The following is a 25560-nucleotide window of genomic DNA, read 5'->3' as shown; positions in this document are numbered from 1 at the left end:
TTTTTTGTCAACAAAAACGCTGCAGTCCCGTTACACCTGTCCCCAGCCCTGAAAGACCCACCCCAGACCCGACATTACCGGCGGAGGTAACCGTTCCACTGTCTCCAACCGACCTCTCAACTGTCTCCTCTTTACCCTGTCCTAAGATGCCTAATCGTTACCTAAAAAAAATCTGGTGGCACCTAAATTATGTTCTGGTGCACCTAAATGGAAAACGTTAGGCGAACCAGTGCCACCTATAGGCATTTTCGCACCGCAGGAACTTTTTCGTAGTTCTAAGAACCTTTGGAGGCACCGTCCCTTTTTGTTTTTTGTGTCCGCACTGCAGGCACTAGGAACGAGTGTGGTTCTTAGAACACCGTTGTTGACGTATTTTTTTTTTTGCTCCAGGGCGTGATGTGCACGGGGATTGGTCCGGACGCAAGCCTCGCCGATTCCTCGGAATGAGGACAGTCCGTCCGGTTGAGTCGCATCGCTCTGGGCGTTGAGCAGCCCTCGTACGCTCGGTGGTGATAACAAAAAAAACAAACAAAAAAAAGTATTTTGAATGTAGATGTATTTATTTCATTCATCTTATTTTTCGACATTCATTGAATGAAACACAACATCCGCGTGCCGCGTCCCGATGCGAGCCCTTGCCTAACAAAAGTCAGAACAAACTTTTAAATGACACCCAGACCACATTACGCCTAATTACACCATCATTTAAATTTGATCTAATATGAGGGAAGAGTCAGCAATTGGATTGCTTATTTCTCCCCTCAGATTTGTTCTGAAACAGACTTTGGTGGACTGATAAGGTGAAATCAGTGAATATTTACGTACTAAGCCCCGTTGGCTTGCGTCACAAAAAAGCCCTTGAAGGTATCTAGTTCTTGGGGGACCTTCCTGGTTCTCCTACTGGAGTCCCCAGAACTGTTCAGTGCGAAAATGCCGGATGTAGAAAGATAGTCTGGAGCCCTGGAATTTCCTCAAAGACTTACAAGAAAATATGGCCCCGCTTTCTTATGCACGTGCATGAACATCTTGCTACATTTGATATCTTCTCCCGACCACCCTGCTCTATTTTGAAACCTACGTCACTACTCTGTCAACGACTGAGATCCTGGCGGCCACATATTCTGCTGCTGTGTGACCTCTGGCCCCCTGTCTCCCCTGTGTGCATCTCAAACGTTCTAAACGCGCACTGTTAAATGGGAGTTTCCCTCGCTGATAGAACTCATGGAACTTTCCACCTGTTTTTTTTTGTTTTTTTTTGTTTTTTTCCCCTTCTTTTTTTTGAATGCACACAGTCGCAGTTCAGCCAAGCCTTCAATGTACACATGCGTAACAACACGTTTTTATTTATTTCCCTGTCGAAGCGGTGAGAGCGAGGGAGGGGGCGCTTCTTGGACTGAAGGCGGACAGAAGCATAAAGATACTGAGCAGACTGATGCAACCGGATGAAAAAGCCAGTGTATAATCAGTCAGTGTGCACTCAACCAGTACCCATTGAGTGCACACAGTTAACCACTGATCGCAATCTTATTTCACCAGGAAACATAACAACTTCATATACTGTAATAGCTGCTAAACAGGGGAGGCAAAAAAAAACCTAAACGTTATTTCTTTTCCCCCCAGTGCTTTTCTCGATTTGGCAATGTGGGTGTTGGTCATCTTGAAGGGGTTTTCCAGTGCTTGTTTGGAAACATGTTGAGGGATAAATAAGGTGCTCGCTGTGAGTCATCTGGCCACATTTCCTCAATTATGACCGTGAACACTCTTCTCAGACCAAATTGAGGCGAAGGACCCTCTTAGCTAAGAAAGCAAATCAAGCTGTACAGTTATATTAACAGCTTCTCTTTTGCATTTGTGATCAAATATTGTCAAATCATCACAAAAAAAAAAAAAATTTTCCTAACGCCGGCTCCTTGTTTGAATTAATATTAAGTAATATTTAAAAGATTTAAAGTAATAATTTGCTCATAAGAAGGGTTTCTGGATGGGTCGCCATGACTTGGGCATGGGTTCCCTGTCGGCCCCGTCGCCGAGTGTCAGATGTCAGAATTGTGCAGGGAGACGTGTCGTGCAAGTATCATGTTCTGCCTGTCTGTATGAATGAAGAGCCTAAGGATAACCTCCCTAAACCCCACCCTCCTGTCGCTGGGAATCTTAATGGCTCCGGTCACTGGCGGACACCAAGTGGTTTACAGTCAAGAAATAACAAGACTCTTCCATGTCCAACTTCCCTCACCTGCTTGTCTCAAACTGTAAGCCCAAATAGAAATGGAACAGGAAACATACTCTTGAGTCAAGTTTGGTATGTTCCATGCTGTCTCATTTCAGGCAGAAAATGTATTTAAATAATATTATTTTTGCACACCATCTTACTTCCGTCGCTTATAATGTTGATGAAGAAAATATATAGTATACAGTTATGTTTGTTTACCTTTTCTTATGGAGCATTGCTTTGACCAATTTACATTTCGTTTACAATGGAACAAGACTGCAAAGTCTGTAAGGACTTGAAACCAGTGTTTGGCATTACAAGGACAGTTGGAAACCTGAAAGGAACAGCAGTTCGCCAAGGTCCAAAATGCTGCAGTGAAAACTAGGCTTGGATCATGGAAATCCCTGCATACAAGGATGGGGTGTTTCCCCTAGATGCACTCGTAACTATTGTTGGAAAGTTACTTACAAAATTTAGGGATTTTATGGGTTTTAGAATGTCATCATGTTGCTCATTGAGAAAGCTATTCAAAAGCTGTATCTGGCTGTATCTGTGGTTTCGTTTTGATTTTAACGATTACTTTTAACGATTTCTGAAAAATGAAAAACACCCAATTTAACAATACAGCAGACCCAAATAATGTAGCGGTCACCATTTTTTCTACAGGATAGAAACGTGTCAACGTTGTGTCACGTAAACTGCTGAACAGACAGCTGCCAAGCAAAATGGCCCGACACCTGAGAAGGTGAATTTGCGGTGATCCTGTTGTGCAGACACGTAATCTGCATCTAGTCCCGATTGTGCAGCAAATGCCTTTCTTCCCACCAGAGTACTTATATATTGTAGGTTACCATGACCATGTCAAATTTGGCACACTTTTCACTGCAGATTGTTGTCATTTCCATCATGTCAATCCTTTATTAGGCACACCTGTCCATCAGCATCAAAAGTCTCATATGGCTGCAAGGGCTGTGACGGTATGATTCTATTTTTTATTTTTATTTTTGAGGGCGGTGAAAAGCAACGTATAACCACAGTAAAGCGGTTTACCCACGGGTGGAAATGACAACAATCTGTAATGAAAAGTGTGAATTTCAAAAAAATGAAAACTAAAATAAATACTTATTATTATTTGCGGTGATGACGATAATGAGCTCAATACCTCGGGATGTAATCGTCACAGCCCTAAATTGGCTGCATCTCAATATTCAAGCGTCCAGACATGGATGCTTGTATACAGGGGTTTAGTGTTGTTGGGCCAAACGCTGAGAGGGCTTAGAACTTGAATTTGAACCTTGAATTTTTGATTGTTGCAGATGGACGTTTCAGAAACAGTTGCCCTGTTGCCCAGCAGGAAAATAGAGGACAATAGATTGATAATGGAGCACCTTTTTGAGATGAGGTGGACAGCATGTAGGTATGGCTGAAAAATCTGCGGAACACTGCGTAGTGCCAAAATCCATAAGTAAATTTTCCGGCACCTGTAGGATCCAAGCAGCAAAAGAATCCTGGCTGTTCTGGAGGCCTGTAGTTCCCAGAGTTCCCAGTAGCTGAATAGGACGGAATTTATTGGTAACACCAGGCTGCTTTATTTTTTATTTTTTTGGAAAGCTCTATTTATGGACCTATAAACAAATGTTATGGAAATATTTTGGGAAAGAAAGCCTGTTGTTCATTTGCCATTTTCATATTGGACACAGGGAAGAATTTAACTGGGAGCTATGATTCAGTGCGGTGGCTTGAATGGTTTTTCCCCAACTTCATTTCTTACTCCGTGCCTATAAAAAATGAGACTCCTTCCCGTTGATGCCTACATTTTCCTCATGCAATAATTACATGGGGTTACTTGTACCCTTTTTTTTGGGCTTTTTATTTTTATTTTTTTTTAAGTTGCACTCACTCTGCTACACAAATTAGGGTAACATTTCAGGATAACATGCTGATAACATGTGTATATATGAATAAATATTATACATTTACATTACATTATTATACACATTATCTGATTGGTTGATTACTTACTTATGTACTCATGAGGGACTCGGGCCAAGCTGATGTATTTCCTTTTGTGACCAATTAGGGGCAGCAGAGAGCCACGATTCGTCCCTAACCTTGATGTTTGAGGACAGGGCATTTTAGGGTAATAATGGCGCAGAAGGCCAGGGTGTCTTGGGAATAATGTTATTCTCAGGCTGACCAAAGATAGTCCTCATGTAAGACAGCAGAGATAGGGCAATCCGATCAATCAATTTTGTACTATCTACCTGCTACTGACAAACTGTAGTAGAATTTTTAGAACAACATCCTAACGGTACCATAGTGTATTCAGATGAATGTGTTATCCTTTGAGTTCGACCAGTACCATGGGATCAAAAACTGTGGGCCTTGACGCCTGATCACATGAGTTGGTATATGAAGGGCCATTCAAACGGGAAGTCAAGTGACAGGCAATGTGGCTTCCCCAAAATCAACATAGTTTTGATTGTATTTCGCAACAGTGCTCATTTCGTAATATCACGGCTGTGCGAAAATTATAAAAATAAATGAGACGAACAATATGATTCGATTTTTGAAAATGTTTTGGAGACTTGAATGAGAATTTACCGCAGCCGGCGACTAATGCTGAAAGAACAAACCTCTGGAGCTGACAGTCGTTTAGTATCTCGCTAAAGGATACTTAAGCACGACCTCTGTCTATTTGAGAGCCATATAGAGCTCTCTGCGCAAGATGGATCCATAACAACCTAAGTACCTCTGTGCACTTACTGCATGTCCCTCGGCCAGCCTTTTATTGTAACGAGCGCTCATATAAAAAGAGAGTTGTTCTCATTTTAGACCGGTAAATGTAAAACGCGAAAAAAAACGGTGTAGGCGCTCATTTTAAAGTGGGGGCCCGAAAAACTTGAGCTAGACATTAGCAGACTGGGGCTAATGACCAAGCGGCATAATAGGAGAGGAGAGGGCTGTGGGGCCAGCGTCCTCGTGTGTAGTGTATTGTTACGAATGTCTCAGACGGGAACAATCAATACTCTATTCTGGGGATGAGAGACATGAACCTCCATTTTCGGTAAGAGACGCTGTGGAGAATCCCATTTATATAATAGTTTATATAATGATTATGCCTTTTAATGGGGAAAAGTGTGTGTGTGTGTGTGTGTGTGTGTGTGTGTGTGTGTGTGTGTGTGTGTGTGTGTGTGTGTGTGTGTGTGTGTGTGTGTGTGTGTGTGTGTGTGTGTGTGTGTGTGTGTGTGTGTGTGTGTGTGTGTGTGTGTCAAGTCTCTCCTCTTAAAGCATCAAACTAAAGGTGTGTTTCCTTGTAAAGTTTGCATATTTTGGCCTGTGTGACCTCTTGCATTGCAGTATACAGTAGATGACCGGAGACGGCGCCGTGGGAAAAACATCCGCTAACCATCTTGCTCCCTATAATGTCCCGGTAGTCATGAAGGCCTTGATGAAGACAGATAGACAGCACTCATACTTTCATAAAAGATGAGTTCGGCAAAAAAATAGAGCCAGATGTCCTTTGGCGAGGCCCGGTGAAATCTCTGTGAGACAGTATTCTAATATTAACAGGATTTGTCTGGACTGTGTTGGCATCATCCCGGGCAAACAAGGATAATCTGAGAAAGCTTTGTGTTTGCGGAGGGGGGGGGTGGTGTGTTTGTGTGTCTGTCTACATTGCTAATTTTCTGTCTAGTACCTCAGATCAATGTGCAATTACTATATGAGTGATGGGGACGACGAGCTTTGTTCACCATTGAATTGAAAGCCTTTAAAAGTATCATCAATAGCTCGAACTTGTGAATAACATGATGTATTATTCATCCTGATTGGGAGGTGGAAAAAAAAAAGTATCTGTCCTCTGCAGAATAGTCTAGGGGCAGGATCTATTTTAGGGCAGCAGATCCATCAAAAACACAAACATCTGTGTTCACCGAGGGCTGTTGATACCATGACTGCATATGTTTGTCTCCTCGTGCAGAGAAGAGTAGCATCTTTCAGGAAAAGGGCCATGTTGCGGTGCGAGGTGAGACCCACCCACGGTCTGCCCGGGCCCAAAGTCCGGCGGCCTAATGCAGTAGCAGTCGCCATCGCCGATTGTTTGGTGATTTCCGGAACAGAGGGGCAGATAAGTGCCCTCTTTGTTACCTCAGCTGCATCTTGGCGCGACTTGGACGGTCAGGTGATGGATCACAGTGTTGTATAAACGGCCTCCCAGTTTCCACTAAAGTGAATTCCCAGCTTTCTTCATTCAGAGATTTAAAATCTTTTTGTAGTGTAAAGAAATTGTAGAGAGTTCAACCATTGAAAACGGTTTGGAAAATGTTGTCAGATGTGGTCATTTTACTTTTGTTTCGGATCATCATTGATTAAGAGTAAGCGATTGTAGATCACGGTACAATATATCTTAATTACATGATGATATGATAACCACCGAAAGTGTACATTCGTCTAATTATCTAATTTTGCTGTTTCCACTTGCATGGTTTTAGTGATTTTATTTAATTTATTTTTTTTGGTCGTCTGGTTGTTTGGAACCTCTGCTTTGAAGCCAGAGTCTAGCTTTGCCAGCCCATATAATCTGGTAGAACTTTTCCTTGTACTTTTAAATCCAGGATCAACTTCCACACCTAGGCGCGACTCGGTTGTTGGGGAAACCTAATTGGGTTGCCACCCTCCATCAGTTCTTTATAATCCCAAATTCTACGACACCTGCACAATTCTGCAGTGAATAAAATGCGTCACTTAAAGCATCGTGTGCCAAATTGGATTACTTTGAAGCAATTGTTGCTTCCCCGCAGGAAATTAAACTCCTGCGTAGCCGAAGCTGGAAACCACAGAACGGAGAAAAGCTTTACTTTTAGTCAGAGTCAAACCCTCTCCGTCTCCACCCTTTATCTCTGCCCTTTTGGCTTTAATTTTATTACGACCTCTTTCCTGTTTTCCTCCAGTCTGTCTCTCTCTCTCTCTCTCTCTCTCTCTCTCTCTCTCTCTCTCTCTCCCTCCCAGTTTCTTTTCTAGCCCCTCTCTCTCCTTTCCCCCCTCCACTCCAGTTCTTTCCTCCCAGGAAACCGAATCTCCCACTCTCCCTTCCGTCGACTATATTGATCTTGTGCACAAATGATGTCATGCTGAGGGATTAGAGGCTGGATGAGCTCGAGGGGCGCTCGAGTATTTTTCCGGGGTGTGGGGGCGGCCGGGAGGGGTGTGGCCCACATCTTCTGAGGCGGAGCAGGCCTCCGGGGCTGCGGCCGTATTGTGAAAGCGCTCGTTTATCCGCCTGCGTGGATGACGCCCCGGGCTCAGGCTCATCTGAACTTTTCGGTATGAACCGAGCCTCCCCATGCATGAGCAGTGTCTGTGTGAGCTCCTGGGTCAGTTGAGAAGAACACTGCGAAGAGACATGAGCGGCGTACAAGACGCAGGGGGAAGGATGGGAATATTATGTAATGTTGACTCAACGACTTCTCTTTAACGTGCAGAAAAGACGATAATCCGTTAGTAAACACACGAAACAGCGATTGTGGAGCCGGCGTCCCTTGCGCTCACAATATCACACTGCGTTAACGCTCACATCATTCTCGAGTTCCACACAGGGCCCTTGTCTCTCGGCCCATCTGCTCGGCAAAGCGTGGCCCCCTCTTGCGCTGGAGAGATAAGGGCTTCGGATTCAAGTTTAATGGTTATTTTGTGCGTGATGGTGCCTGAATTTATCGTTTACATTTATTGTTTACATTTGTTCTTTTGTCTGCGCGTGGATGCGTTTTGAAAGTGTTACAGATGGGGCTTTTTTTTCTGCTTATGTTATTTGGGAGGTGAATGTGTGACTCAGCCCCTGCCCACTTCTCATTGAGTGTGCTCGTGGAGTCGAATATCACTGGATAGGAAATGAGTTGTGTGTGTACAGTGTGTCTGTGTGTGTGTGTGTGTGTGTGTGTGTGTGTGTGTGTGTGTGAACCATGCCCCCTTCGTGGGCCAGCTCTCAACTTCCTCTTTTCCTCGGCGCACACAGTGACTGAACCAGCTCTTTGTTGAAGAACGTGTTTTGAGCTTTCAAGTTCGGCAGTTTGTTTGACTTCAGGACAGATGAGCTGAGACGGGGAGCGAACCTACACGCACGCTTTTTTTGCAGCCGTGTGTCCTGCCTCCTTTTGGGGCGGGGGGAGTCTTTCTCTTCCTTATTTGGTCGTATGGCGTGTACGGCGGTATCCCAGTGATAGGGGGGCTAAAACCGAGAACCTGGACACAGCGACGGCGGATCAGTGAAAATTACGGCAGCCCTGCAAAGTTGTGGAACGAAAACAACACATGCCGCCTGGGTGGAAGAAGCCAAATAATAAAAGAGGGACAAACCGTGCATAGAGGTGGCGTTGGAAAGAACGGAACGGAGGGACACAAACAAACGGTGAGAGAAGGGAGGGTGAAGCAGGACACAGATTGGAGAGAGAGTCAACGCTGAAGAGACACGGAGTGAGCACATGGTGTAAAAAAAAAAAAAAGAATGCCCGGCAAATTTACGGTGGTCCCGGTAAAGGACGGCAGGAGGAGAACTGGGAAAGCGGGAAGCGAGGACGAGGATGTGGATCACAACAATGTCCTGAGGGAGGAAGATGAAGACGCCCCTGGTGAGTGAGCTTGGGTTTTATTTGACCAATTTCTAGAGCTCTGCTACCTCACCGCGACCGGGAACGGTACAGTCAACGTCTGCATTTCTGAGGAAAGCTGTCGAGCTGAGCAAAGCTGAACTTAGACACGTACGAGTGCAAACAGCTTGGGGATTCCAGCAGGCAAGACTTAAATGCTTGTTTACTTGTGATTTATTTTCAAAAGGTTTTACGCAACCAACCACTCTGCTGTCAAGAGTAGAGCCAGAGTCACATTTATTACATAATCGCCGGGGAAATTCGAGACAATGTGAGGATGTTGCAACAAATAAAAGGCCAATTTGGCATGTTTCCATCATTTTGGTTGAGGAAAATTAACTGTCTGCCCAAGCCTTAAGGTTCCAATGTTCAAGAGCCAACAAATGACTCTTCTTCAAGATCATAATGTGGATGTCTATTATTAGCCTAATACTATGATAATGATACAACATGAACACAAAGGACAACTTATTAATTGATCACAATCCATTGTGTAATAGTTATTTGTCGGCCAAGATTTCAGTTTTGATTTGACAGCCTTGGTTAAGAGAGAATATGGGGACGTAGCTCTACAAAGTTCCAAGAATCACCTACGATATCCCTTTTCATATCGAGGCATTTATGGCGTCATTAGACTAATTTAGGGGATATCAGTTTTGACTCTGGCAGACTAATGTGTGCAGTGGCACCTTGCTGATAAATGTATATCACCTTTGATTTTTATTTATTTTTTTCATCATCATCATCTGATACAGCAGGTGTTTGGGGTTCCAATATAAAGTCTGATTACAATAACAGTTTTGGTTCTAGACCATTTGAATTAAACACTGATGTTGAAAGAAATTAAACAAACAGCTATTTTACGCAGTCATTTAATAAAGCACTGGACACGATATGTTTCCTAATCAGCCTTCAGCTCATATATACAGCAGACAAACGCATACCAGAGTAGAAGTTTTACTCAGTGCAATTAATCAGTGAACACAACTTCTTGTATTATGTAGACTATGAACATGCATGGTGACGGAGATATTAATCAATGAATAATCAAACGTTTTAACACACTCAACCCCAGAATGCAGACTCTACATTTGTCAGCAAATAAATACAGCCTTAACGCCACGGCGAGTGCAGGACACGGTTTTGTCAATCCCAGAAACTTTACTGTTGGACATTGATACCGGAACGCTAACGTTGGGCAGCACTGCATGCGAAAAAAAACACTGAATGTGACACAACATGTACTTTGTTACCAGAGCAGCCTAAGAGCTCCAAAGTGGGAACTTCCAACAATGAGTGATTTCCTTAAAGAGAGACACTAGTCCGTGGGCTTGCATTCATTTGAGGACAGGGAGTAGACAGGCATGTTGTAACTCCTAGAATTAAATAATAACATGCAGCAAGCGTGTACCCTGCCTCCTCCTCTGTCTCAGAAAATAACATGAAGCCCCCGCACACACCGCTCCGACATAACCCACAATGCAACATCCAAAAGCGACAGGCCCCGTATCTTACAACCTGAGTTGCTTGGCACCAATGAATGACAGGTTCACACAGTAAGGTGGGCGGCGCCAGGTGGGCCCGACACCATCGGGGCCCCCCAGCCTTCGTAGAAAGCCCGTCTGACATGCGCAGGGTGGCTCCTCTGATGGCCCTCAGCCGGTAAAAGTTATCAAATGGACATTTTCACAGCACCTCCAATGTTTTGCCAGCATTAGAATTTACAGTATTTCCGTTTGCGTCTTAAGACTCATTTATGTCTGTCAAGCAAAAGTTGAGTTTCTCAATGTATGTTTGATTCAGTTAATATAGTTGAAACAAGGACTGCATAATAGCGCGATCTGGCGGGGCCCCTAATGTAGAGACGCCACTGAACGTGTGTACTTTATGAGAAGCAAGTTTTTTGTTTTTTGTTTTCCTCTTTTGTCTGAATCTCTCTCCTCTTTATTATACACCCCCCCCCACACACACACACACACACACACTGAAACATACTATTGAAACATAGTATTAACTCTGTTCTGTCATAGTATTCTACTCTCCATCCTTTTCTATTCTAGTCTATGCTAATATTCATTCGTTTTATTAATTTATTTCATTCATTTAATAATCATCTTCCTACGGTGGTCATTGTTGTTCCCAGATGCACGGTTACCGCACATAGGCTCCATTTCACGATGAAAAAGCTTCCTTTCCTTGTCTCTAAAGCATCTCTCTGCGTCGCTTTCCACCAGTATGTCATTTCTCCACCGACTCAATGGTAGGGAAGACGTAGTCTATCCTAGACGTAGACGTAGTTAAAGTTGTACCATAACATAATTGTGCTCGAAACAACATTTTATCCCTGTTGTCAGGTAAACGTAACGAGCGGCAAAGGGAGTTTGCTGGAACGCTCTGGGCTCTAATAAGGCATTGAGGAAAAACACTGAGGGAAAACCTCGGCTTCCTCCTCCGAGGTCATGGAGTGCCTCTTTTAACTAACTCCAAGCTCCCTCAGTCTTTTTTTTCCTAGCCCAGTTATTTCTTACCCCCCCCCCCCCCCCCCCATTACAAACCGCTTTTCACGATTCCCCGAGCAAATGGGAACCTGGCTTTTAATTTCTTCTGCGGAGCCGCAATTATGGGCGCATGCTGGGTGAGCTTTTACAGACTGCAGCGAGACCAAGCAGCTCCTTGACATGACTTACACCGGACCCCCTGCCGGGGCCACGTTCCCCCCCCAGGGCGTGCGTGTATCCCCGGCAAGCATCTGTCTTTTCATTACTTTCCCCCAACAGCGCGGTTTTAATATGGCTCTGAGGTAATTGGGAGGCATATGATGCGTTGCCATGTTTGAAAGAAAAATCACTTATGAATCAAATCGGAAATAGTTATTTGAGGTGAACAGAACAGCAACACCGATCGCTAGCGTATTCTGTTTTTTTTTTTCTTTCTTTTAGGTCATGGTGGATAATGTTTTCGGCTTTTAGTCGGTTTATTTTGTGAAGTTATTTTACTCCTGTTTCTCGCCTTGACGTCATAAACAGTCTTGAGGTTTCAGACTGTTTCTCTGATGCGGGGCCGGGGGTGTTTTAGGCCTATTAACCTCTCAGTGGCTGAAGCGGTGAGTAAGCCGAAGTCGTCAATTTTGATTCAGCTTTGACTTTGCGTTTCAGTGACAGTTGCCTGCGATGCCACACACCTTAACTCCAGATTGGTTTCTATGTAAAATTGCACAATTGGATTTGAACGCTGTGAGTTAGTACAGTATACCGACTGTATAGACCAGGGAGGGAGGTTGTGTGTGTGTGTGTGTGTGTGTGTGTGTGTGTGTGTGTGTGTGTGTGTGTGTGTGTGTGTGTGTGTGTGTGTGTGTGTGTGTGTGTGTGTGTGTGCGTGTGCGTGCGTGCGCGTGCGCGCAGTTGAGTCAGGGGGCGGTCGATTGTTATTGATTTGCCCTCACTGGCCTGCTTCCCGTTGGCTGGCTGGTGGGTGGAGGGAGAGTCTCCGCCCCTCCCTCCGGCTAGTGTGTCCCTCATCATGTCAACCGAGAGCCGGGCCGGACTGGAAACATTGGAGCAAGCGGGATGTCGCGACCCTGATTCTTTATCTCTATTTACAATCAATTCCTCTCTCTCTCTCTCTCTCTCTCTCTCTCGCTCTCTCTTAAAGTATCTCTCAGGGCTGTGTGAAAAGTGAATTCCTTTAAATTAGATGAATCGGAGGCACTCCTTCCCTCCTCTCCAACATACAGTAAAACACTCCTACGCTGCAGCCCTCTGTAACTTATACTCTCACATTCCTCCCCTGGTGTGTTTTTAGTACGCCGCCGAACAAAATAATACAAATCCTATTGGGTTCAGGATCCATGATCACTTGCCATTTACCTTAACCTGTCCTCGCCTTTCAACCCTCGAATTAGGGCCATTCTTTTTATTTCTTTATTTTTTGAGACCTTGCATAAGCACTGGAAAGGGGTTGACCATCTTACAGCATGAGTGCTCTCCAGTGAGTATCTGGGGCCGCGTATTGCCAGAACAATTTTCGGTAGCGATACCTTGACTCTAATACCGGACTCTGATACCATTACTTGTTTTCAAAGTTCACAGCTAAGGGTGATATACTACTCATTTACATAAAGTAAATAAAAGAACAACATCTCTGGCTGTCTTATAGAAAACAATCTCAAAATAATTATTAAATATTTATTTTATTTTATTGTTTTATTTTTGCCTCTCTGGCACTGAAGAGATTAATAAATAAGGTATCAAGTGCCGCAAATGTTTAAAATGCCATGGTTCAAAATGTAATTGGTTTGAAACCAAATTGCTCATTTTAATTTGCTACTCTAGACTAGATAGTTAAGATTTTTGTGTTGTCCACAGACTGGATTTTTTTTAAACTATGTAAAAGTTTAGAGTAACCGTCGCTGTGTCTGGAGTAAATTGCAGTATTTATTTACTTAATATATACCCCTTTTTTTGTCTTATCACACTACATATTATATCATCCCTACGTAGCAGCGCAGAAATGTAGAAAAATGCACAAGGCCAATGCAACTTAAAAGTGCCCTTGGGCAAACAGATTTAGCATGCTGGTTGACCATGAGGCAACCGCATACTTTTATGATTCGTCAACCCCTGACGATAGCATCAATGCAGCTCAGTAGTTACGATGAAAGTGATGCGTCTCCATACCCAGTGCTAGTGATGTTATTTTGTCTTAATGCCAACATGTGTTCACAACACTTCTTTGACATATGGTATTTGTTCAGCTGTTTTCCCCAAGCAGATATGTCGCCAATGGATTGCTATATCACTCGCCTGAGAAAGTGAAGTCCTTATCTTGGAAGTGCCTGCACTGCCCTATGGCAAAGAGTCATGATTTGGGGCCCAGGCACCTAAATGTCCTACAAACATGTGATGTTGTTCCCGGCAAACCCATTGACAAAGATATGGCTTGTTTTGGGAGCTCAATTAGGGAAGGTCTCTTAGTATTTATTGTCTTGCTTTGTAAGACAAAGCCTTATTTGAACATTTTGCGGGCATGAAGCTCCGATATGAGGAGGTTGTGCTGTGTGCCTGGGGGTGACTTTCCCTCCCGGTCTGTTGGTCCCAGTGTCCGAGGCATGTGGCATGTGTTTCCTGTTTTCTTCACCAGTAGGAACGTCTGATTTCATTGTAAACTACGGAGTTTGCTCCGTCCCTCCGTCTTTCCTTCCCCTATCTCTCATTTTGCTTGGCAACTGGAGCCCCTCCAGGCATTTTTCATATTGGCACAGCACCGGTTTTATTGAATAGGCACCAGTTGCCATCATTTTTCCACTGATTTTGGGGACGAGCTTAACAGACTTATATGAATTATATAGAGAAGATGCCATGTGCTTGTAGAATTCACGATACCGAGTAAATAATCTAACGAAAAATAATTTGGGCAGTTAAACGGTAGCTTCAAATGCAGCTTTTGTTGACTGTAAAAATCCCAAAATCCCCAAAACGCTAGTGACCAGAAGTTTTTTTTTTTTTTTGTTTTTTTTTTTGCCTTCCCTCTCGCTGTGCACAGATGGGGAGGGAAGCACACATTTACACAGGGGCGTGGGGCTCCGTTAGAGGGGAGGTTAGGAGGCTCCCTCTGAGGTTATTTAGTTTTCAGCAGTTGTGCAGCCCGACCCAGCAGTGTTACTCAACTCTCTGCTGCCTGTTTGCCTTGAACACATTACCCGGGCTTAGCTTGCTTCCTCCGACACACCAAAGCGCCGCAGGGCTTTTCGGTCCGTCGGTCGAGAAGGCTTGCACAAAGGTTAAGAAAATAGAAAATAATCGCACAGAAATTGGGTGTACAAATTTCCTTGCTGTTCTTTAGGTTGCCAAAGCCTTCTTGAATCCCCTTAAATATGCGGTAGAAACTGAAATCTAAATGATAGGTTAGTGAACTAAATATACCTACCTAAAGCACATTTGTATTCATACCCTGAGTCTTGCGCACGCTCACAGGCGCAGGCGCAGGCGCACACGCGAGCATTTTTATGAATCTCACTTATCAGGTCATTCAGGGTTCACCGCCGGGGCTGCGCTTTGACTCAATGACCGTAATGACGTGTGTTGATGATTTTTTTTTTTTCTTTCGTCAGTCCCAGAGGGAGGACGGTACATCTGTCTGGCAAGGAAAAGGGAGTGAGAGAGAGTAGGTGGAAGGATTGTAGAAGAGTGTGGTTTGGGATTACTCCGGAGGAGGGGAGATTGGGAGTGGTTGGTGCCTTTTTTTTTATTTTTTTTTTTTATTTTTTATTTTTTTTACAATTTTTGATTTGATTTTGTTTATTTATTTAAATCTGAGAGGGAAATTCATAGAAAGCAACCCAGAGGACCAAATGAAAGAGGCTTCGTTTTCGGTTGTGGTTGGGGGGTCGGGGGGGGGGGGTGCGGACGGGGGATGCGGACGAGAGGGGGAGGGAAATTAAGATGTAAAGGAGAAGGGGGAGAGGGCAGCAATGGATCTCATGTGAGACGACAAAACGGATAGCCCTTAAGCGCACTCCGCTTTAAACAACCTCTTCACCAAACAACTTGCAGCTGAATCAAAGACAACAAGCTAAAATATAAACATTTAACTAATGTCTGTGTGTGTGTGTGTGTGTGTGTGTGTGTATTTATATATAACAACTGCAATGAAATAGTAGCAGGAAGGCAATGATGCAGATTGCAAGGATGCTGGAATAAATATGGAATAATTAACAGGTTACTTTATATACATGAGGTTGGTGGATTTGACATAATATGCATACAAACAATATACAGTATATACACCGTGTTTTGGTTTTATTGGCAATGACAATATGTTAACTGTTGAGCCTCCCAATTATATAACTTAAAATGTGTATGTACAGTGAGTGTTCAGTTTAAGCGGTTTCCTCTGACCCCGCGTGCCTGCTTTAAGTGTTCTTCAATGCGCCAGCCTGTGGGAAGAAGCTGTTCTTGTGTCTGCTTGTTTTGGCATGCTGTACCTGCGACCGTGCACAACCTGTGCACCTGCAAAACCCGGGAAAACATCAATTTTGAATTTAATTAAAACTTTAGAACTTTGATAGAAACGGATCCTGGGCGGTTAAACTGATGTTTTGTCTAGAAATGCCCCCCCCACCTTAATGCGTTTTGTTCGGTACAAATACAAACTTTCCCCAGCTTCCGAATTGACAACTTCGCTGCAGTTATTTGGCTCTTGAAAAGGAAATATAGTCGTTTAGGTGGGTCGCCTTTCAACATTTTGAAACAGCAGCAATATAAAACAATCTTCCTGGAAAGCCAATACTGAATATAAAATGTCTAACACTGTAGTTGCTGTGTTTCCAGCCACCGACTCCAGACCGGTGGGCAGGAAAATAAATATCGGGCCATCCACAAAATCCCGGTATTTAATCAACACTGAGGGATTGAGTATAAAGCTACATGTGCTCCTAAGTTGAAAAATGTAATAGCGCAATAAAAAAATGATCAAATCATGGGTTTTTCCCTAATTTAGGGATACAAGGAGACATTTACAAGCAAAAATATTTTATTTATTTAAATACAAAGAGTATACTAGGTTTTTATTTATTTCTGCTTTAAACCGTATTTAATAATTATGTGATACTTTTACTTTAAACTGCTTTTAACTGTAGGAACAGTAAAAATGGTGTGAACACCTCGACAATAAAGTAGTTCTTTTTAGTTTTAAACACCAAAAAAAGTTGAGCTCAGTCTGTTTAGACACAAAGGATAGAACAAAAACAGTCTTGTTTATTTTATTCATAAATTGACTTAATTATGAATATAATAACAAGCAACCAGGTGGCTTTATAACAATATAATAGATATAGAAATAAATAAATAAATAAATATTGATTACACTTGTCTGGGGCTTTTGTGAGAATATCAGGTCGGTACAGTTATAGGCCTTTTTCGCACCGAACAGTTCTGGGCACTACCTGAAGGAAACTAGGAACTGGCGAGGTCCCCGGAGAACTAGATGCCTTTTTTTTTTTTTTTTTTTTTTTTTTTTTTCCCCCCTCCAGTTGTGTTGACGCTGATGGTAGGAGCTCTGAAGTGGCGTAAGCTTCAATTACCGCGTTGTGTTGAATTTACTCTGTGAATTTAAACTTATTTCTCCTCATCAGTCCTCCGGTTTCCGAACAAATTTGAGGCAAGAAATAAGCAATCCAGTTGCTGGATCTTGCCTCATATTACCGGCCCACACACACACACACACGGCAGAAATAAAATGAATAAATAAATAAAGAAAACGTGTGTATTTATTTAATTTATTTCAGGACGTTAATTGAGTGAAACGAAAAACAAACCTGCGTGCGATGTCCCAATGCGTGCCCTTGCCTTGCCAAAGTCGGAACAAACTTTTCAATTTGGCCTTGTCGATCCAAAACGTTGCGACTCCACTGGGCGGATTGTACTCAGTCCGAGGGACCGTGCACTTACGTCTGGACCAATGACCGCGCACCTACGTCAGTGGAACGTCTTTCGTTCCGTCCCCGCCGTTATTAAGTGTGATAGGATTGGTCCGAATCCTTGGATAAAGCTTCCCATTTACGGTCTCGATGCCACGCCCAGTGGCCCGTCTTCCCAGCTGCAAATCTCAGCGTGGTGCTTCTGACAAGGACACACAAGATTAAAACAATAACCGTGTTGGTTTTTTTTTTTTTTTTTTTTTTTTTTTTTTTTTTTTTTTGGAAAATGTAGCTACCTGTTTTTCATGGGGCCTTTTTTGTTGTTTTCAGCTGATTCGTCCTCACCCTCTATCCCTCCCCCGATGTCCACAGTGCGGCATCCCCCGCTGTGTTGCAGTGGTGTGTTCACTACCAGCTGCTGTTACACAAACAATGGTCCAAACTGCAATGAAGAATGCTTCTATTTCTGAATGTGTTCGGGAAAACACAGTCGATCCCACCCACTCCCTCCTTGGGCTGGTTGAGCTTTGCCAAGTGACGGAGGGGTGGAGGTTAGTAAATGTTCATTATGCTGTATTTCTCCCCCAAGCTGTCAATGGTGTCAATTCCAGTTCTTCCTCACCTTCAGACATCATCCTACTAAAACACACACACACACACACACACACACAGCAAATGCTTTGGCTATTATAGACTCTTCAATGGTATTATGTGGTCGGTATTAGCTCAAAGTATTGCTATCCATAACGACTGGACGTTAAGTGGCTGCATGACTTAGCCGGTTTAAAAATCCGAAAAGCCAAAAGCCGATTGGGTGGGAAGTAAAGACTTAAAAAAAATCCAAAACTCGGCAAATGAGCACAAATCTTAAACAACTTTAGTTAAACACTGCTTGACATTGACCTCTGTCTGACTTTGTGTGTGTGCGTGTGTGGCTATTACAAAAACCACCATATCTCAGACACATGTTCAGATGCTTTACCCTTGCCTAACCCTGAACCCAAGGTAAACATCCTATTCCCGCTTTACATTTGTTGATTTATTTTCTATCTTAAAACTGAAACAATGAGAAAACCTGGTTCCTTCAGAACTGATTTAATCCTCTCTTTTCGCTTCTCAACATTCACCATCGTGTGCGTGTGTGGCTGTTTCAAATGTGTGAAAGGGTGACACCACCTGGAAAAATCTGGAATTGCTTTTCCTCTTGTATAACTGCTGCCATGTCTCACTTTGTCCCTTTAGACAAAAAAAACTAGACGATATTGTTTTTCATTGGATTGCTCTTTCCCTTCACCATATCGCCCTATTTCATTCTTTTTCCATTGTTTCTTTGTTTGTTTTTCCTTTGTTTCTTTTATTTTTATCTCTTTTCCTGTTAAACAAATTAAATAATAAATTGAATCGAAAAACAACTCTTGGAAAATCATGCAAAGTGGAACATTTTTAACATTTCATAACAAATTTATAACACACCCCGCAATTTAAACTAGCACTGGGGTTTCCAGGGTGGCGGGGCGCTGGTGGGTTGGTGTGGGGGTGTGGTTGGCCGGGGGGAGACCGGGTGGAACCCCTCCCGGCTGGGTTTCGGTTTATGGCAGCTTGCCCCTGGTGCCCGGCTGGCGACGCGGCAGGGCTGTGAGGAGTGCCGCCGGGTGCTTTCCGGGGCCCCTCGGAGGCTGCTAGCCATCGTGGGTGTGGGTTGAGGTGCGGGAGGCGGCTGTCGGCCTTGTTTTTGGTCCCCCGGGTGCTGGCGGTGGCGGAGGGGCCACATATCTGGTGTGTAGGGGTGGGGGGGACTGACGTTGTGTTGTTTTGCGCCATGCACACTCAGCTACGTGTGTGGGCGCTTGGGGCTTATGGCCGGGCGGGGCATGTAACCGTTTGCGGTATGGCGGGCCTCGCCTTTGCTCGATAGGCATGGGGGCCCCCGCCTGCTTGTTGGGCGGTTCTGGCGGGGTGTCGGTCTGGCGGCATTGGACCTAGCTCTGGGGCCTGTGGTCCATGCCTGGCGCCCCTGGCCTAGGTTCTGAATTTGCGGATGCGTCTTATGCCTGCATGTGGGGGTGGGTTGTAGATGTTGCGCTTCCGCGCTGCAGGGTCCCCTCATGTTGTCTGGTACTGCTTTATGCTCCTCGGGGCCGGGCGTGGATGCTCTGCGGGTTCCCGGCTTCTCTGCGGGCTGGGGGGTCTTCTTTGGCTGCAGGGCATGGTGCTTGGTGCTTTCCTGCGGTCGTGGAGTGTCTATACAGCTAATTCCGACCACATACACCATAACTAATTTGGACAAGTCCCGTGCACTCACCGGTGAACACACACAGGCGGACTCATCACATGCACACACACACCCACACACCACCAGCACCTGCTTCCAACACACCCTGGAACACTCTCCTGATTACACCCTTCTCCTTTTTTCCCTCCTTTACTGCCATAGCTATCGTAGGAAGAGACCACAAGCCGTAATTAATGTTCCAATTTTCCTGGACCCAATTATGTTTTGTCTATACATGTTGTCGCCTGATGTTTCTAGGTTTATGTTTTTCCAGGTACATATTGTTTATTTTTCTATGTTGTTTTGTGCCACCCGTGGTGATTCTCCCACTATTGGAGTAGTAATGATGATTAGTTGATTATAGATCAAAACATGGTGAGATGGTTAAAAAGAGGGGGATTGGTGGATCCCACAGATCGCCAACAGGACAGTTATTGCAAGCAGTTGTTGGTGATTAAAGAATTTATATTATCGTAATTATGTTACAGTTTACATCAAAGCACATGAGTGGGTTAAAGCAAAGACGCAATCATAAGTTGAGTTCAGTTAACTTTATTATTAGATTAGATTAGATTAGATTCAACTTTATTGTCACTTGCAGAGTACAGGTACAGAACCAATGAAATGCAGTTGACGTCTAACCAGAAGTGCAAAAGAAGCATTTAAATACCAAAGTGCTATTTGGTCGGATAGTCAGGTAAATAAACAGTTATTCGCAAAAGCTGGAGAGACGCCAAGCCGCGCGTTGTGCACGCGCCGCCATTAATGGGGGAAAAAAAAACGTTTCAGGTGTGAACATTGTTTGTTCCTTTGTTCATATTTACAGTTGTTTGTTCCTCTGTTAGGACTCAACATGCAGGACTACTGCGTGGGCCCAGCGTTTCCCGATTTTGTGGTATTGGTGGTGTCATGACTGACATCAGTGGGCCAAACCAAGTGGAGGGTTTTTGTTTCTGTAGGAATGATCCTTTTGTTTGTTTGATACATTCTGAAGTAATGTTTGGATTTGCCATTTAGCAAATTAAATTAGCTTGTAAATGAGTCCAAGACTGTCATTTGATTTCCTTGTATTAAGGTTACTGTGTAGGTCAACCTTCTTTGTTATGGTACTGACTTAAGCAGTCTACAGTAGGTGTGAATTGAACACCCGATCTAGTCAGTTGGGTCTTTGCTCCGTGAGGGAGAAGTGAGGCTGTACTGTAAATAAATATTCACCTTGGCGAAATCAAGATGTCTACTGAATCTGCCTAACTACCGCCTTCCTTAACTTTTGAGCTGGACTATCTCACACTCCGGCGGATCAGCCTTTTCAGTGGAATGTGCACAGGTGGCATCTATGCAGTGCTGCTGGGTGTGTTTGGCCTTTGGGTGGAAGTAGCCATCGTGTAAGTAACAGTGATCTGCCTTGGTTTTGCTGTGAGTGTGTGTGGGGGTTTGTCTTTTCTTGCTCAGACACAATCACCCTGTCTTTCCTTTTGCTAAAGGCCCACAACACCTCCAGCCCACCCATCTCTCTCTCTCTCTCTCTCTCTCTCTCTCTCTCTCTCTCTCTCTCTCTCTCTCTCTCTCTCTCTCTCTCTCTCTCTCTCTCTCTCTCTCTCTCTCTCTCTCTCTCTCTCTCTCTCTCTCTCTCTCTCTCTCTCTCTCTCTCTCTCTCTCTCTCTCTCTCTCTCTCTCTCTCTCTCTCTCTCTCTCTCTCTTCAGGTGCTCAAAGAATAAAATAAAAGGCACATGGACCTGGACATGGTCTCCCGTGCTTTTATTTTTTTATTTTAGATCTATTTATTTTCATTTGTTTCCTGCATGTAGGAAACATTTTTAAGCCCAACTGAGTTAAGGGACTGTCCAAGTCCTTACTCCGTACTGTTCCAGAAAAACCTGTGCGTCCCCCCCACTGTTGGGTTAGGGTTAGCGTCTCCCCGTTGCTTTCCATTGCTATGGGATGTAATTTAGTAAAAACTGGATGTTTTTGTGTAATGTTTTTGTACTTTACTTGCTTATAGTAAATCCTGCACTTCTGTCAGAGAGGAGATCGTACATGCCACATTACGCTCAATGTGCATGTGAACTGCACCACGCGCACGCACACACCCCTGATAAAATGATGTATCGCTGATCGGAATTTTGCAGGACCGCCCAAGCCTAATGTATACCTCAAGGGTTTAAAGGCTAAAGACTCCACTAAGTGCAACACACACACGCACACAGACACACACACACACTACCAACTGAAAAGTAAGGCTTTTTGATTTGATATCGCTCTCTCTCTCTAATCCCCTTCAAATTACATTTGTGACATTTGTACATTAAGATTTGCCTGGGAAAAAATATTGATAATTAATACATTGAATAAATAATAATTATAAATAATAATAAATTCATACGTTTCACTAATTAATTCATATAATTATTAGATAATTATGTATAAAAATGTGTTCATGTTTGTGGGAGTCTCTGCCACAGGTAGAGGTTTAGGGAGGGAGACGCAGTCTTTCTTTCCGTGGTTTGCCAACAAGGCGAGAGTTATTTTTTTAAAGATGAACCAAAAAGGCTCACTGGACACAAGTGTGAATAATAAAGAATAATAATAATGATTTCGGGCGCAGGAGGAATGACGCTCCAGTCTTGCTCCTGGTCAGCTGACGAGCCCGTGTGCCGATCCCCTCCGCAGGACAGACAGACATTAAGAAATCTCCCTGCCCGAGTCGGACCAATCAGCGCCGCATGGGCGGTGATAATGCCGGTTCGAGGCAGCCGGGCGGCCGCGGCAAAGGGGGCCATGCCGCCGTCTGCAGCCGCGGCTTGACCACGCCCCTTGGTCCGCCACAATGTTAAACATAATTCTTCCTGTTGCCCCAGGGCCGTTTCCGAAAGCTGTAACCTGCTCCAGCCTGCAGTCCTAGAGGTGGCTCCTGTGTTTTATAAAAAGGTCGGGATTAGCTTCATCTGGTTAAGTGATTACCGGCCACTTCACAGGCTGTACAGCTCAGTTTATACCTGCCCCGAGCACGTGGGCGCGCGGGAGTGTGTGACGCGAATAATGTCACCAGGGGGCGGGGCCATGGGGCGCGGGGACCTGCGCGACCTCGCACCCACGCGGTCCGCACCTCCGAGATTTTGTTAACTTGGCGCGAGGGCCGTTCCCCGGAAATTCATTGGAAGCGCCGGGAGATCAGTGTTTTGCTGTTTTATTTCTGATACGTTAGTCAGATGTGCAATTCAAAGTCTACCAAGTACTCTTTGACACGGAGACAAAACAGAATATGCAAGCAGCTCACTCGGGTTTGGTGATTTTTATTGTAAATGAACAGGGTCGTTGTAGAGTTCAGCGTACAAATAAAAGGTAACATTTTCAGCGGTAGTTATCTGTAGTTTATTTTTAGCGAGTCTTGCAACGAGGCAAAATAATGACACATTGTGACTCCGTTCTCTGACGGAGCGGGTCAGTAAGTTCCTCTGTAATAAAACGCCGAGCACGACGTGGCTTCAACCACCCCCCCCTCTCTCCTGTCTCCGTGCGGAACGGGCGGACAGACCAGCTCCTTTTCTTTCTTTTTCCGTTTCAACCCCCGTGAACCGCTCCCCGCCACAAGCTCTGACTCCCGTGCGCGCGGCCATGTTCTTTGTGTTCATGTCCTCCTGCTTCACGCCGTACTTTTTCCCCTCTACCGCCACCCGTGGTGTCTGAGAATATTGCAACGACGGATGTGCCAGCTATGAACGCCCTGCGCTCCCTGCACGCCGTGCCCCGCCCCTCCCGCGCAAAGGTGTAACCAGGGGCTTAAGGCAGGCAGATTAATGGGCAGCCGGACCGGGGCCACGTCACCGGAAATCTTGGTGTTGGTCCATCGGTAAATGTTGGGGTTAAAGGTCTACTGGAGGTGCTTGGGGAATTGGCTCATCGGTCTGAGGGCGCAGGGTGGAGGCTGACCTTTTTGGCTCTGCTTGTCTTTCAATCCATTTGCTCCTCATGGTGGAGTAGGCTCAACTTGGGAAAAATGTTCAATGCCACTGCTGTGACCCTACATGTTTATGATTATGATTGCCGGTTCCCTGCCCCGTTGTCTCATCATCCTTAAGCTCCAGCTGTGGCGAGGCCGGAGGGGGTGAAAATGGAGAGCTTAGTTTTGCAATGCTCTGCAGATCCATCCATCCCTCCGAGTGGTACGTGTCCACAAGAGTGTCCGTGTCGTGGTGCATTTCCCCCCGGTCTTAGTTCCTTCATGGACATGGACCTGCTAGAGGGGAGGCCCACCTACTGTATGAGGAAGCGGACGACCAAATGAAAGGGCTCAGTCAAGCGGGACCTCCAGGGTCGTTCCTGAATATTATAGGTCACTATTGATCTATGGCCCCCGAGCCTCGATTGGATTAACTAGAATTTTTTTTTTTTAACTGTTTTTTACTGTACATGCTGTAAAAATTGTCTTTCTCCCTGAATCTGCTATTCTGGCTCCCTGAATTAGTCCCCCTTTACAGTACTCTCTCTCTCTCCTGGCCTTCTCTAAATCTGTCTCTCCCTGCTTCCCCCCTCTCCCCTTTCTTTGCCCCTCCCTCTTTAGTGTGTATGTGTGGGTGTGTATGTATGTGCACGCACATGCAGTGTTCATCTGGGATCAGAAGCTCAGGAGTAGGGAAGGGTTTAAGTGTGTGTGTGTGTGTGTGTGTGTGTGTGTGTGTGTGTGTGTGTGTGTGTGTGTGTGTGTGTGTGTGTGTGTGTGTGTGTGTGTGTGTGTGTGTGTGTGTGTGTGTGCTCGACGATGCGTGGCTGATGCCGCTGACTCCGTCCCTGACTGGCCATCGTCTCACACACACACAAGCACACAGGAATAGCTGATCCATCACATACACACAGTTTGCTGGCGGCGTCCCTGACATCCGTACCTTACTAGCAGTGCCTCTACACTCTGGACACTCACCCTGCTGGTTTTTAACCCTCCCCCCCCCCCCCCTCCCCGACTCCCCACCCCCTCTGGACACTGGTACCTGTCTTATTTTTGGACTACTGATAGGACCCCACTCCTTCACCTTAAATTCCCGATCTCTGCCCCGCTCCACGGTATGGAGCAAGGGGAAGGTTCGCGACGGACGGGTAAGTCGCATCTTATGACCTAAAAATGTCCTCAGGTGCAATTTGTTGGTTACGGTGGCACTGGGATTTGGCTAACCGCTTGTTAACCCAACTCTTTTATGCTTCATTATAAACTGTTTTTTTTTCTGTCCACCCACAACATTTTTTACACCGTGGGATTTGTTTACATTTGCTGTGTTGTCTCCTGCTGGTGCCGCATGGCTCAACTGGATTTGTCTCTACATGTTCACCATAAAGGTGTTGGGCAAAGTGAATATATATTTTTTAAATCCTTTGCTTGCCTGTAAGTTGGAAAGGGCTTTAAGACTTTTCAGGTGTTTTTAGTTAGGGTTAGCGAATGTAAAGTCTAAAGCCCACGTACAGTTGGGTTAAACAGATGGACGCCAAACAGCAGTAATTGGTGGTCCTGGATGTCTTGGCATTCTCGTATCGCCGGGGTGATGTGTACCACGGTGACTGCACCCGTGTCTGTAGCTTTCTGAACCCTGAGGCACTTTTAATATAATCCTCCGGCCAAACTGCGCCCGTAATGACATGCGATTTGTCTTGGTACTGCGGCATTCGTATTGCATCTTTCCATTTGAGTTAATGCTGGAAATCAACATGATTGAAGCGGATGATTTTTGACTCGCTGTGTGGGTCCACCCACCTCTCTCTCTCTCTGTCTCTCTCACCCTGACTCTCTATCTCTCTCCATCTTGTTCAGTGAACCTTGGGCGTGCTAGGCAGCTTACAGCCTTGTCACATCCAGGAGCTTAGTGTTTTATAAATAGTATGCGTGGCCATTTATCATCACAGAGACGCGGCTACCTTCACCAGGTAGCAAAAATAACACAGTGAGGCCAGATTCACCAGGCATATAAAGAGAACCACGGAAGGGCGTGGGAGAAACGCATTCTCACCACAGTTCTGAATCGTGCATTCAAA

The 25560-nt window shown here is 44.8% G+C and overlaps 1 protein-coding gene across 4 annotated transcripts in view; it reads left to right on the top strand.

Annotated features, from left to right (window-relative positions):
- Nucleotides 1-8320: 8320 nt before the first annotated feature.
- slc12a7b (solute carrier family 12 member 7b) overlaps nt 8321-25560 on the top strand; it is a 56866-nt gene continuing 39626 nt past the window's right edge. For all 4 annotated transcript variants that reach the window (XM_080020264.1, XM_080020263.1, XM_080020262.1 and 1 more), the window contains exon 1: nt 8321-8835. In XM_080020264.1, the coding sequence (XP_079876390.1) occupies nt 8712-8835 (124 nt within the window). In that variant the 5' untranslated portion in view covers nt 8321-8711. The remainder of the gene's footprint in view (nt 8836-25560) is intronic.

Source organism: Zeus faber (assembly GCF_960531495.2).
Source record: "Zeus faber genome assembly, chromosome: 19".
Classification (NCBI taxonomy): Eukaryota; Metazoa; Chordata; class Actinopteri; order Zeiformes; family Zeidae; genus Zeus; species Zeus faber.
Note: the sequence above shows the minus strand (reverse complement) of the source record. Positions and strands in the feature narration are given on the sequence as shown.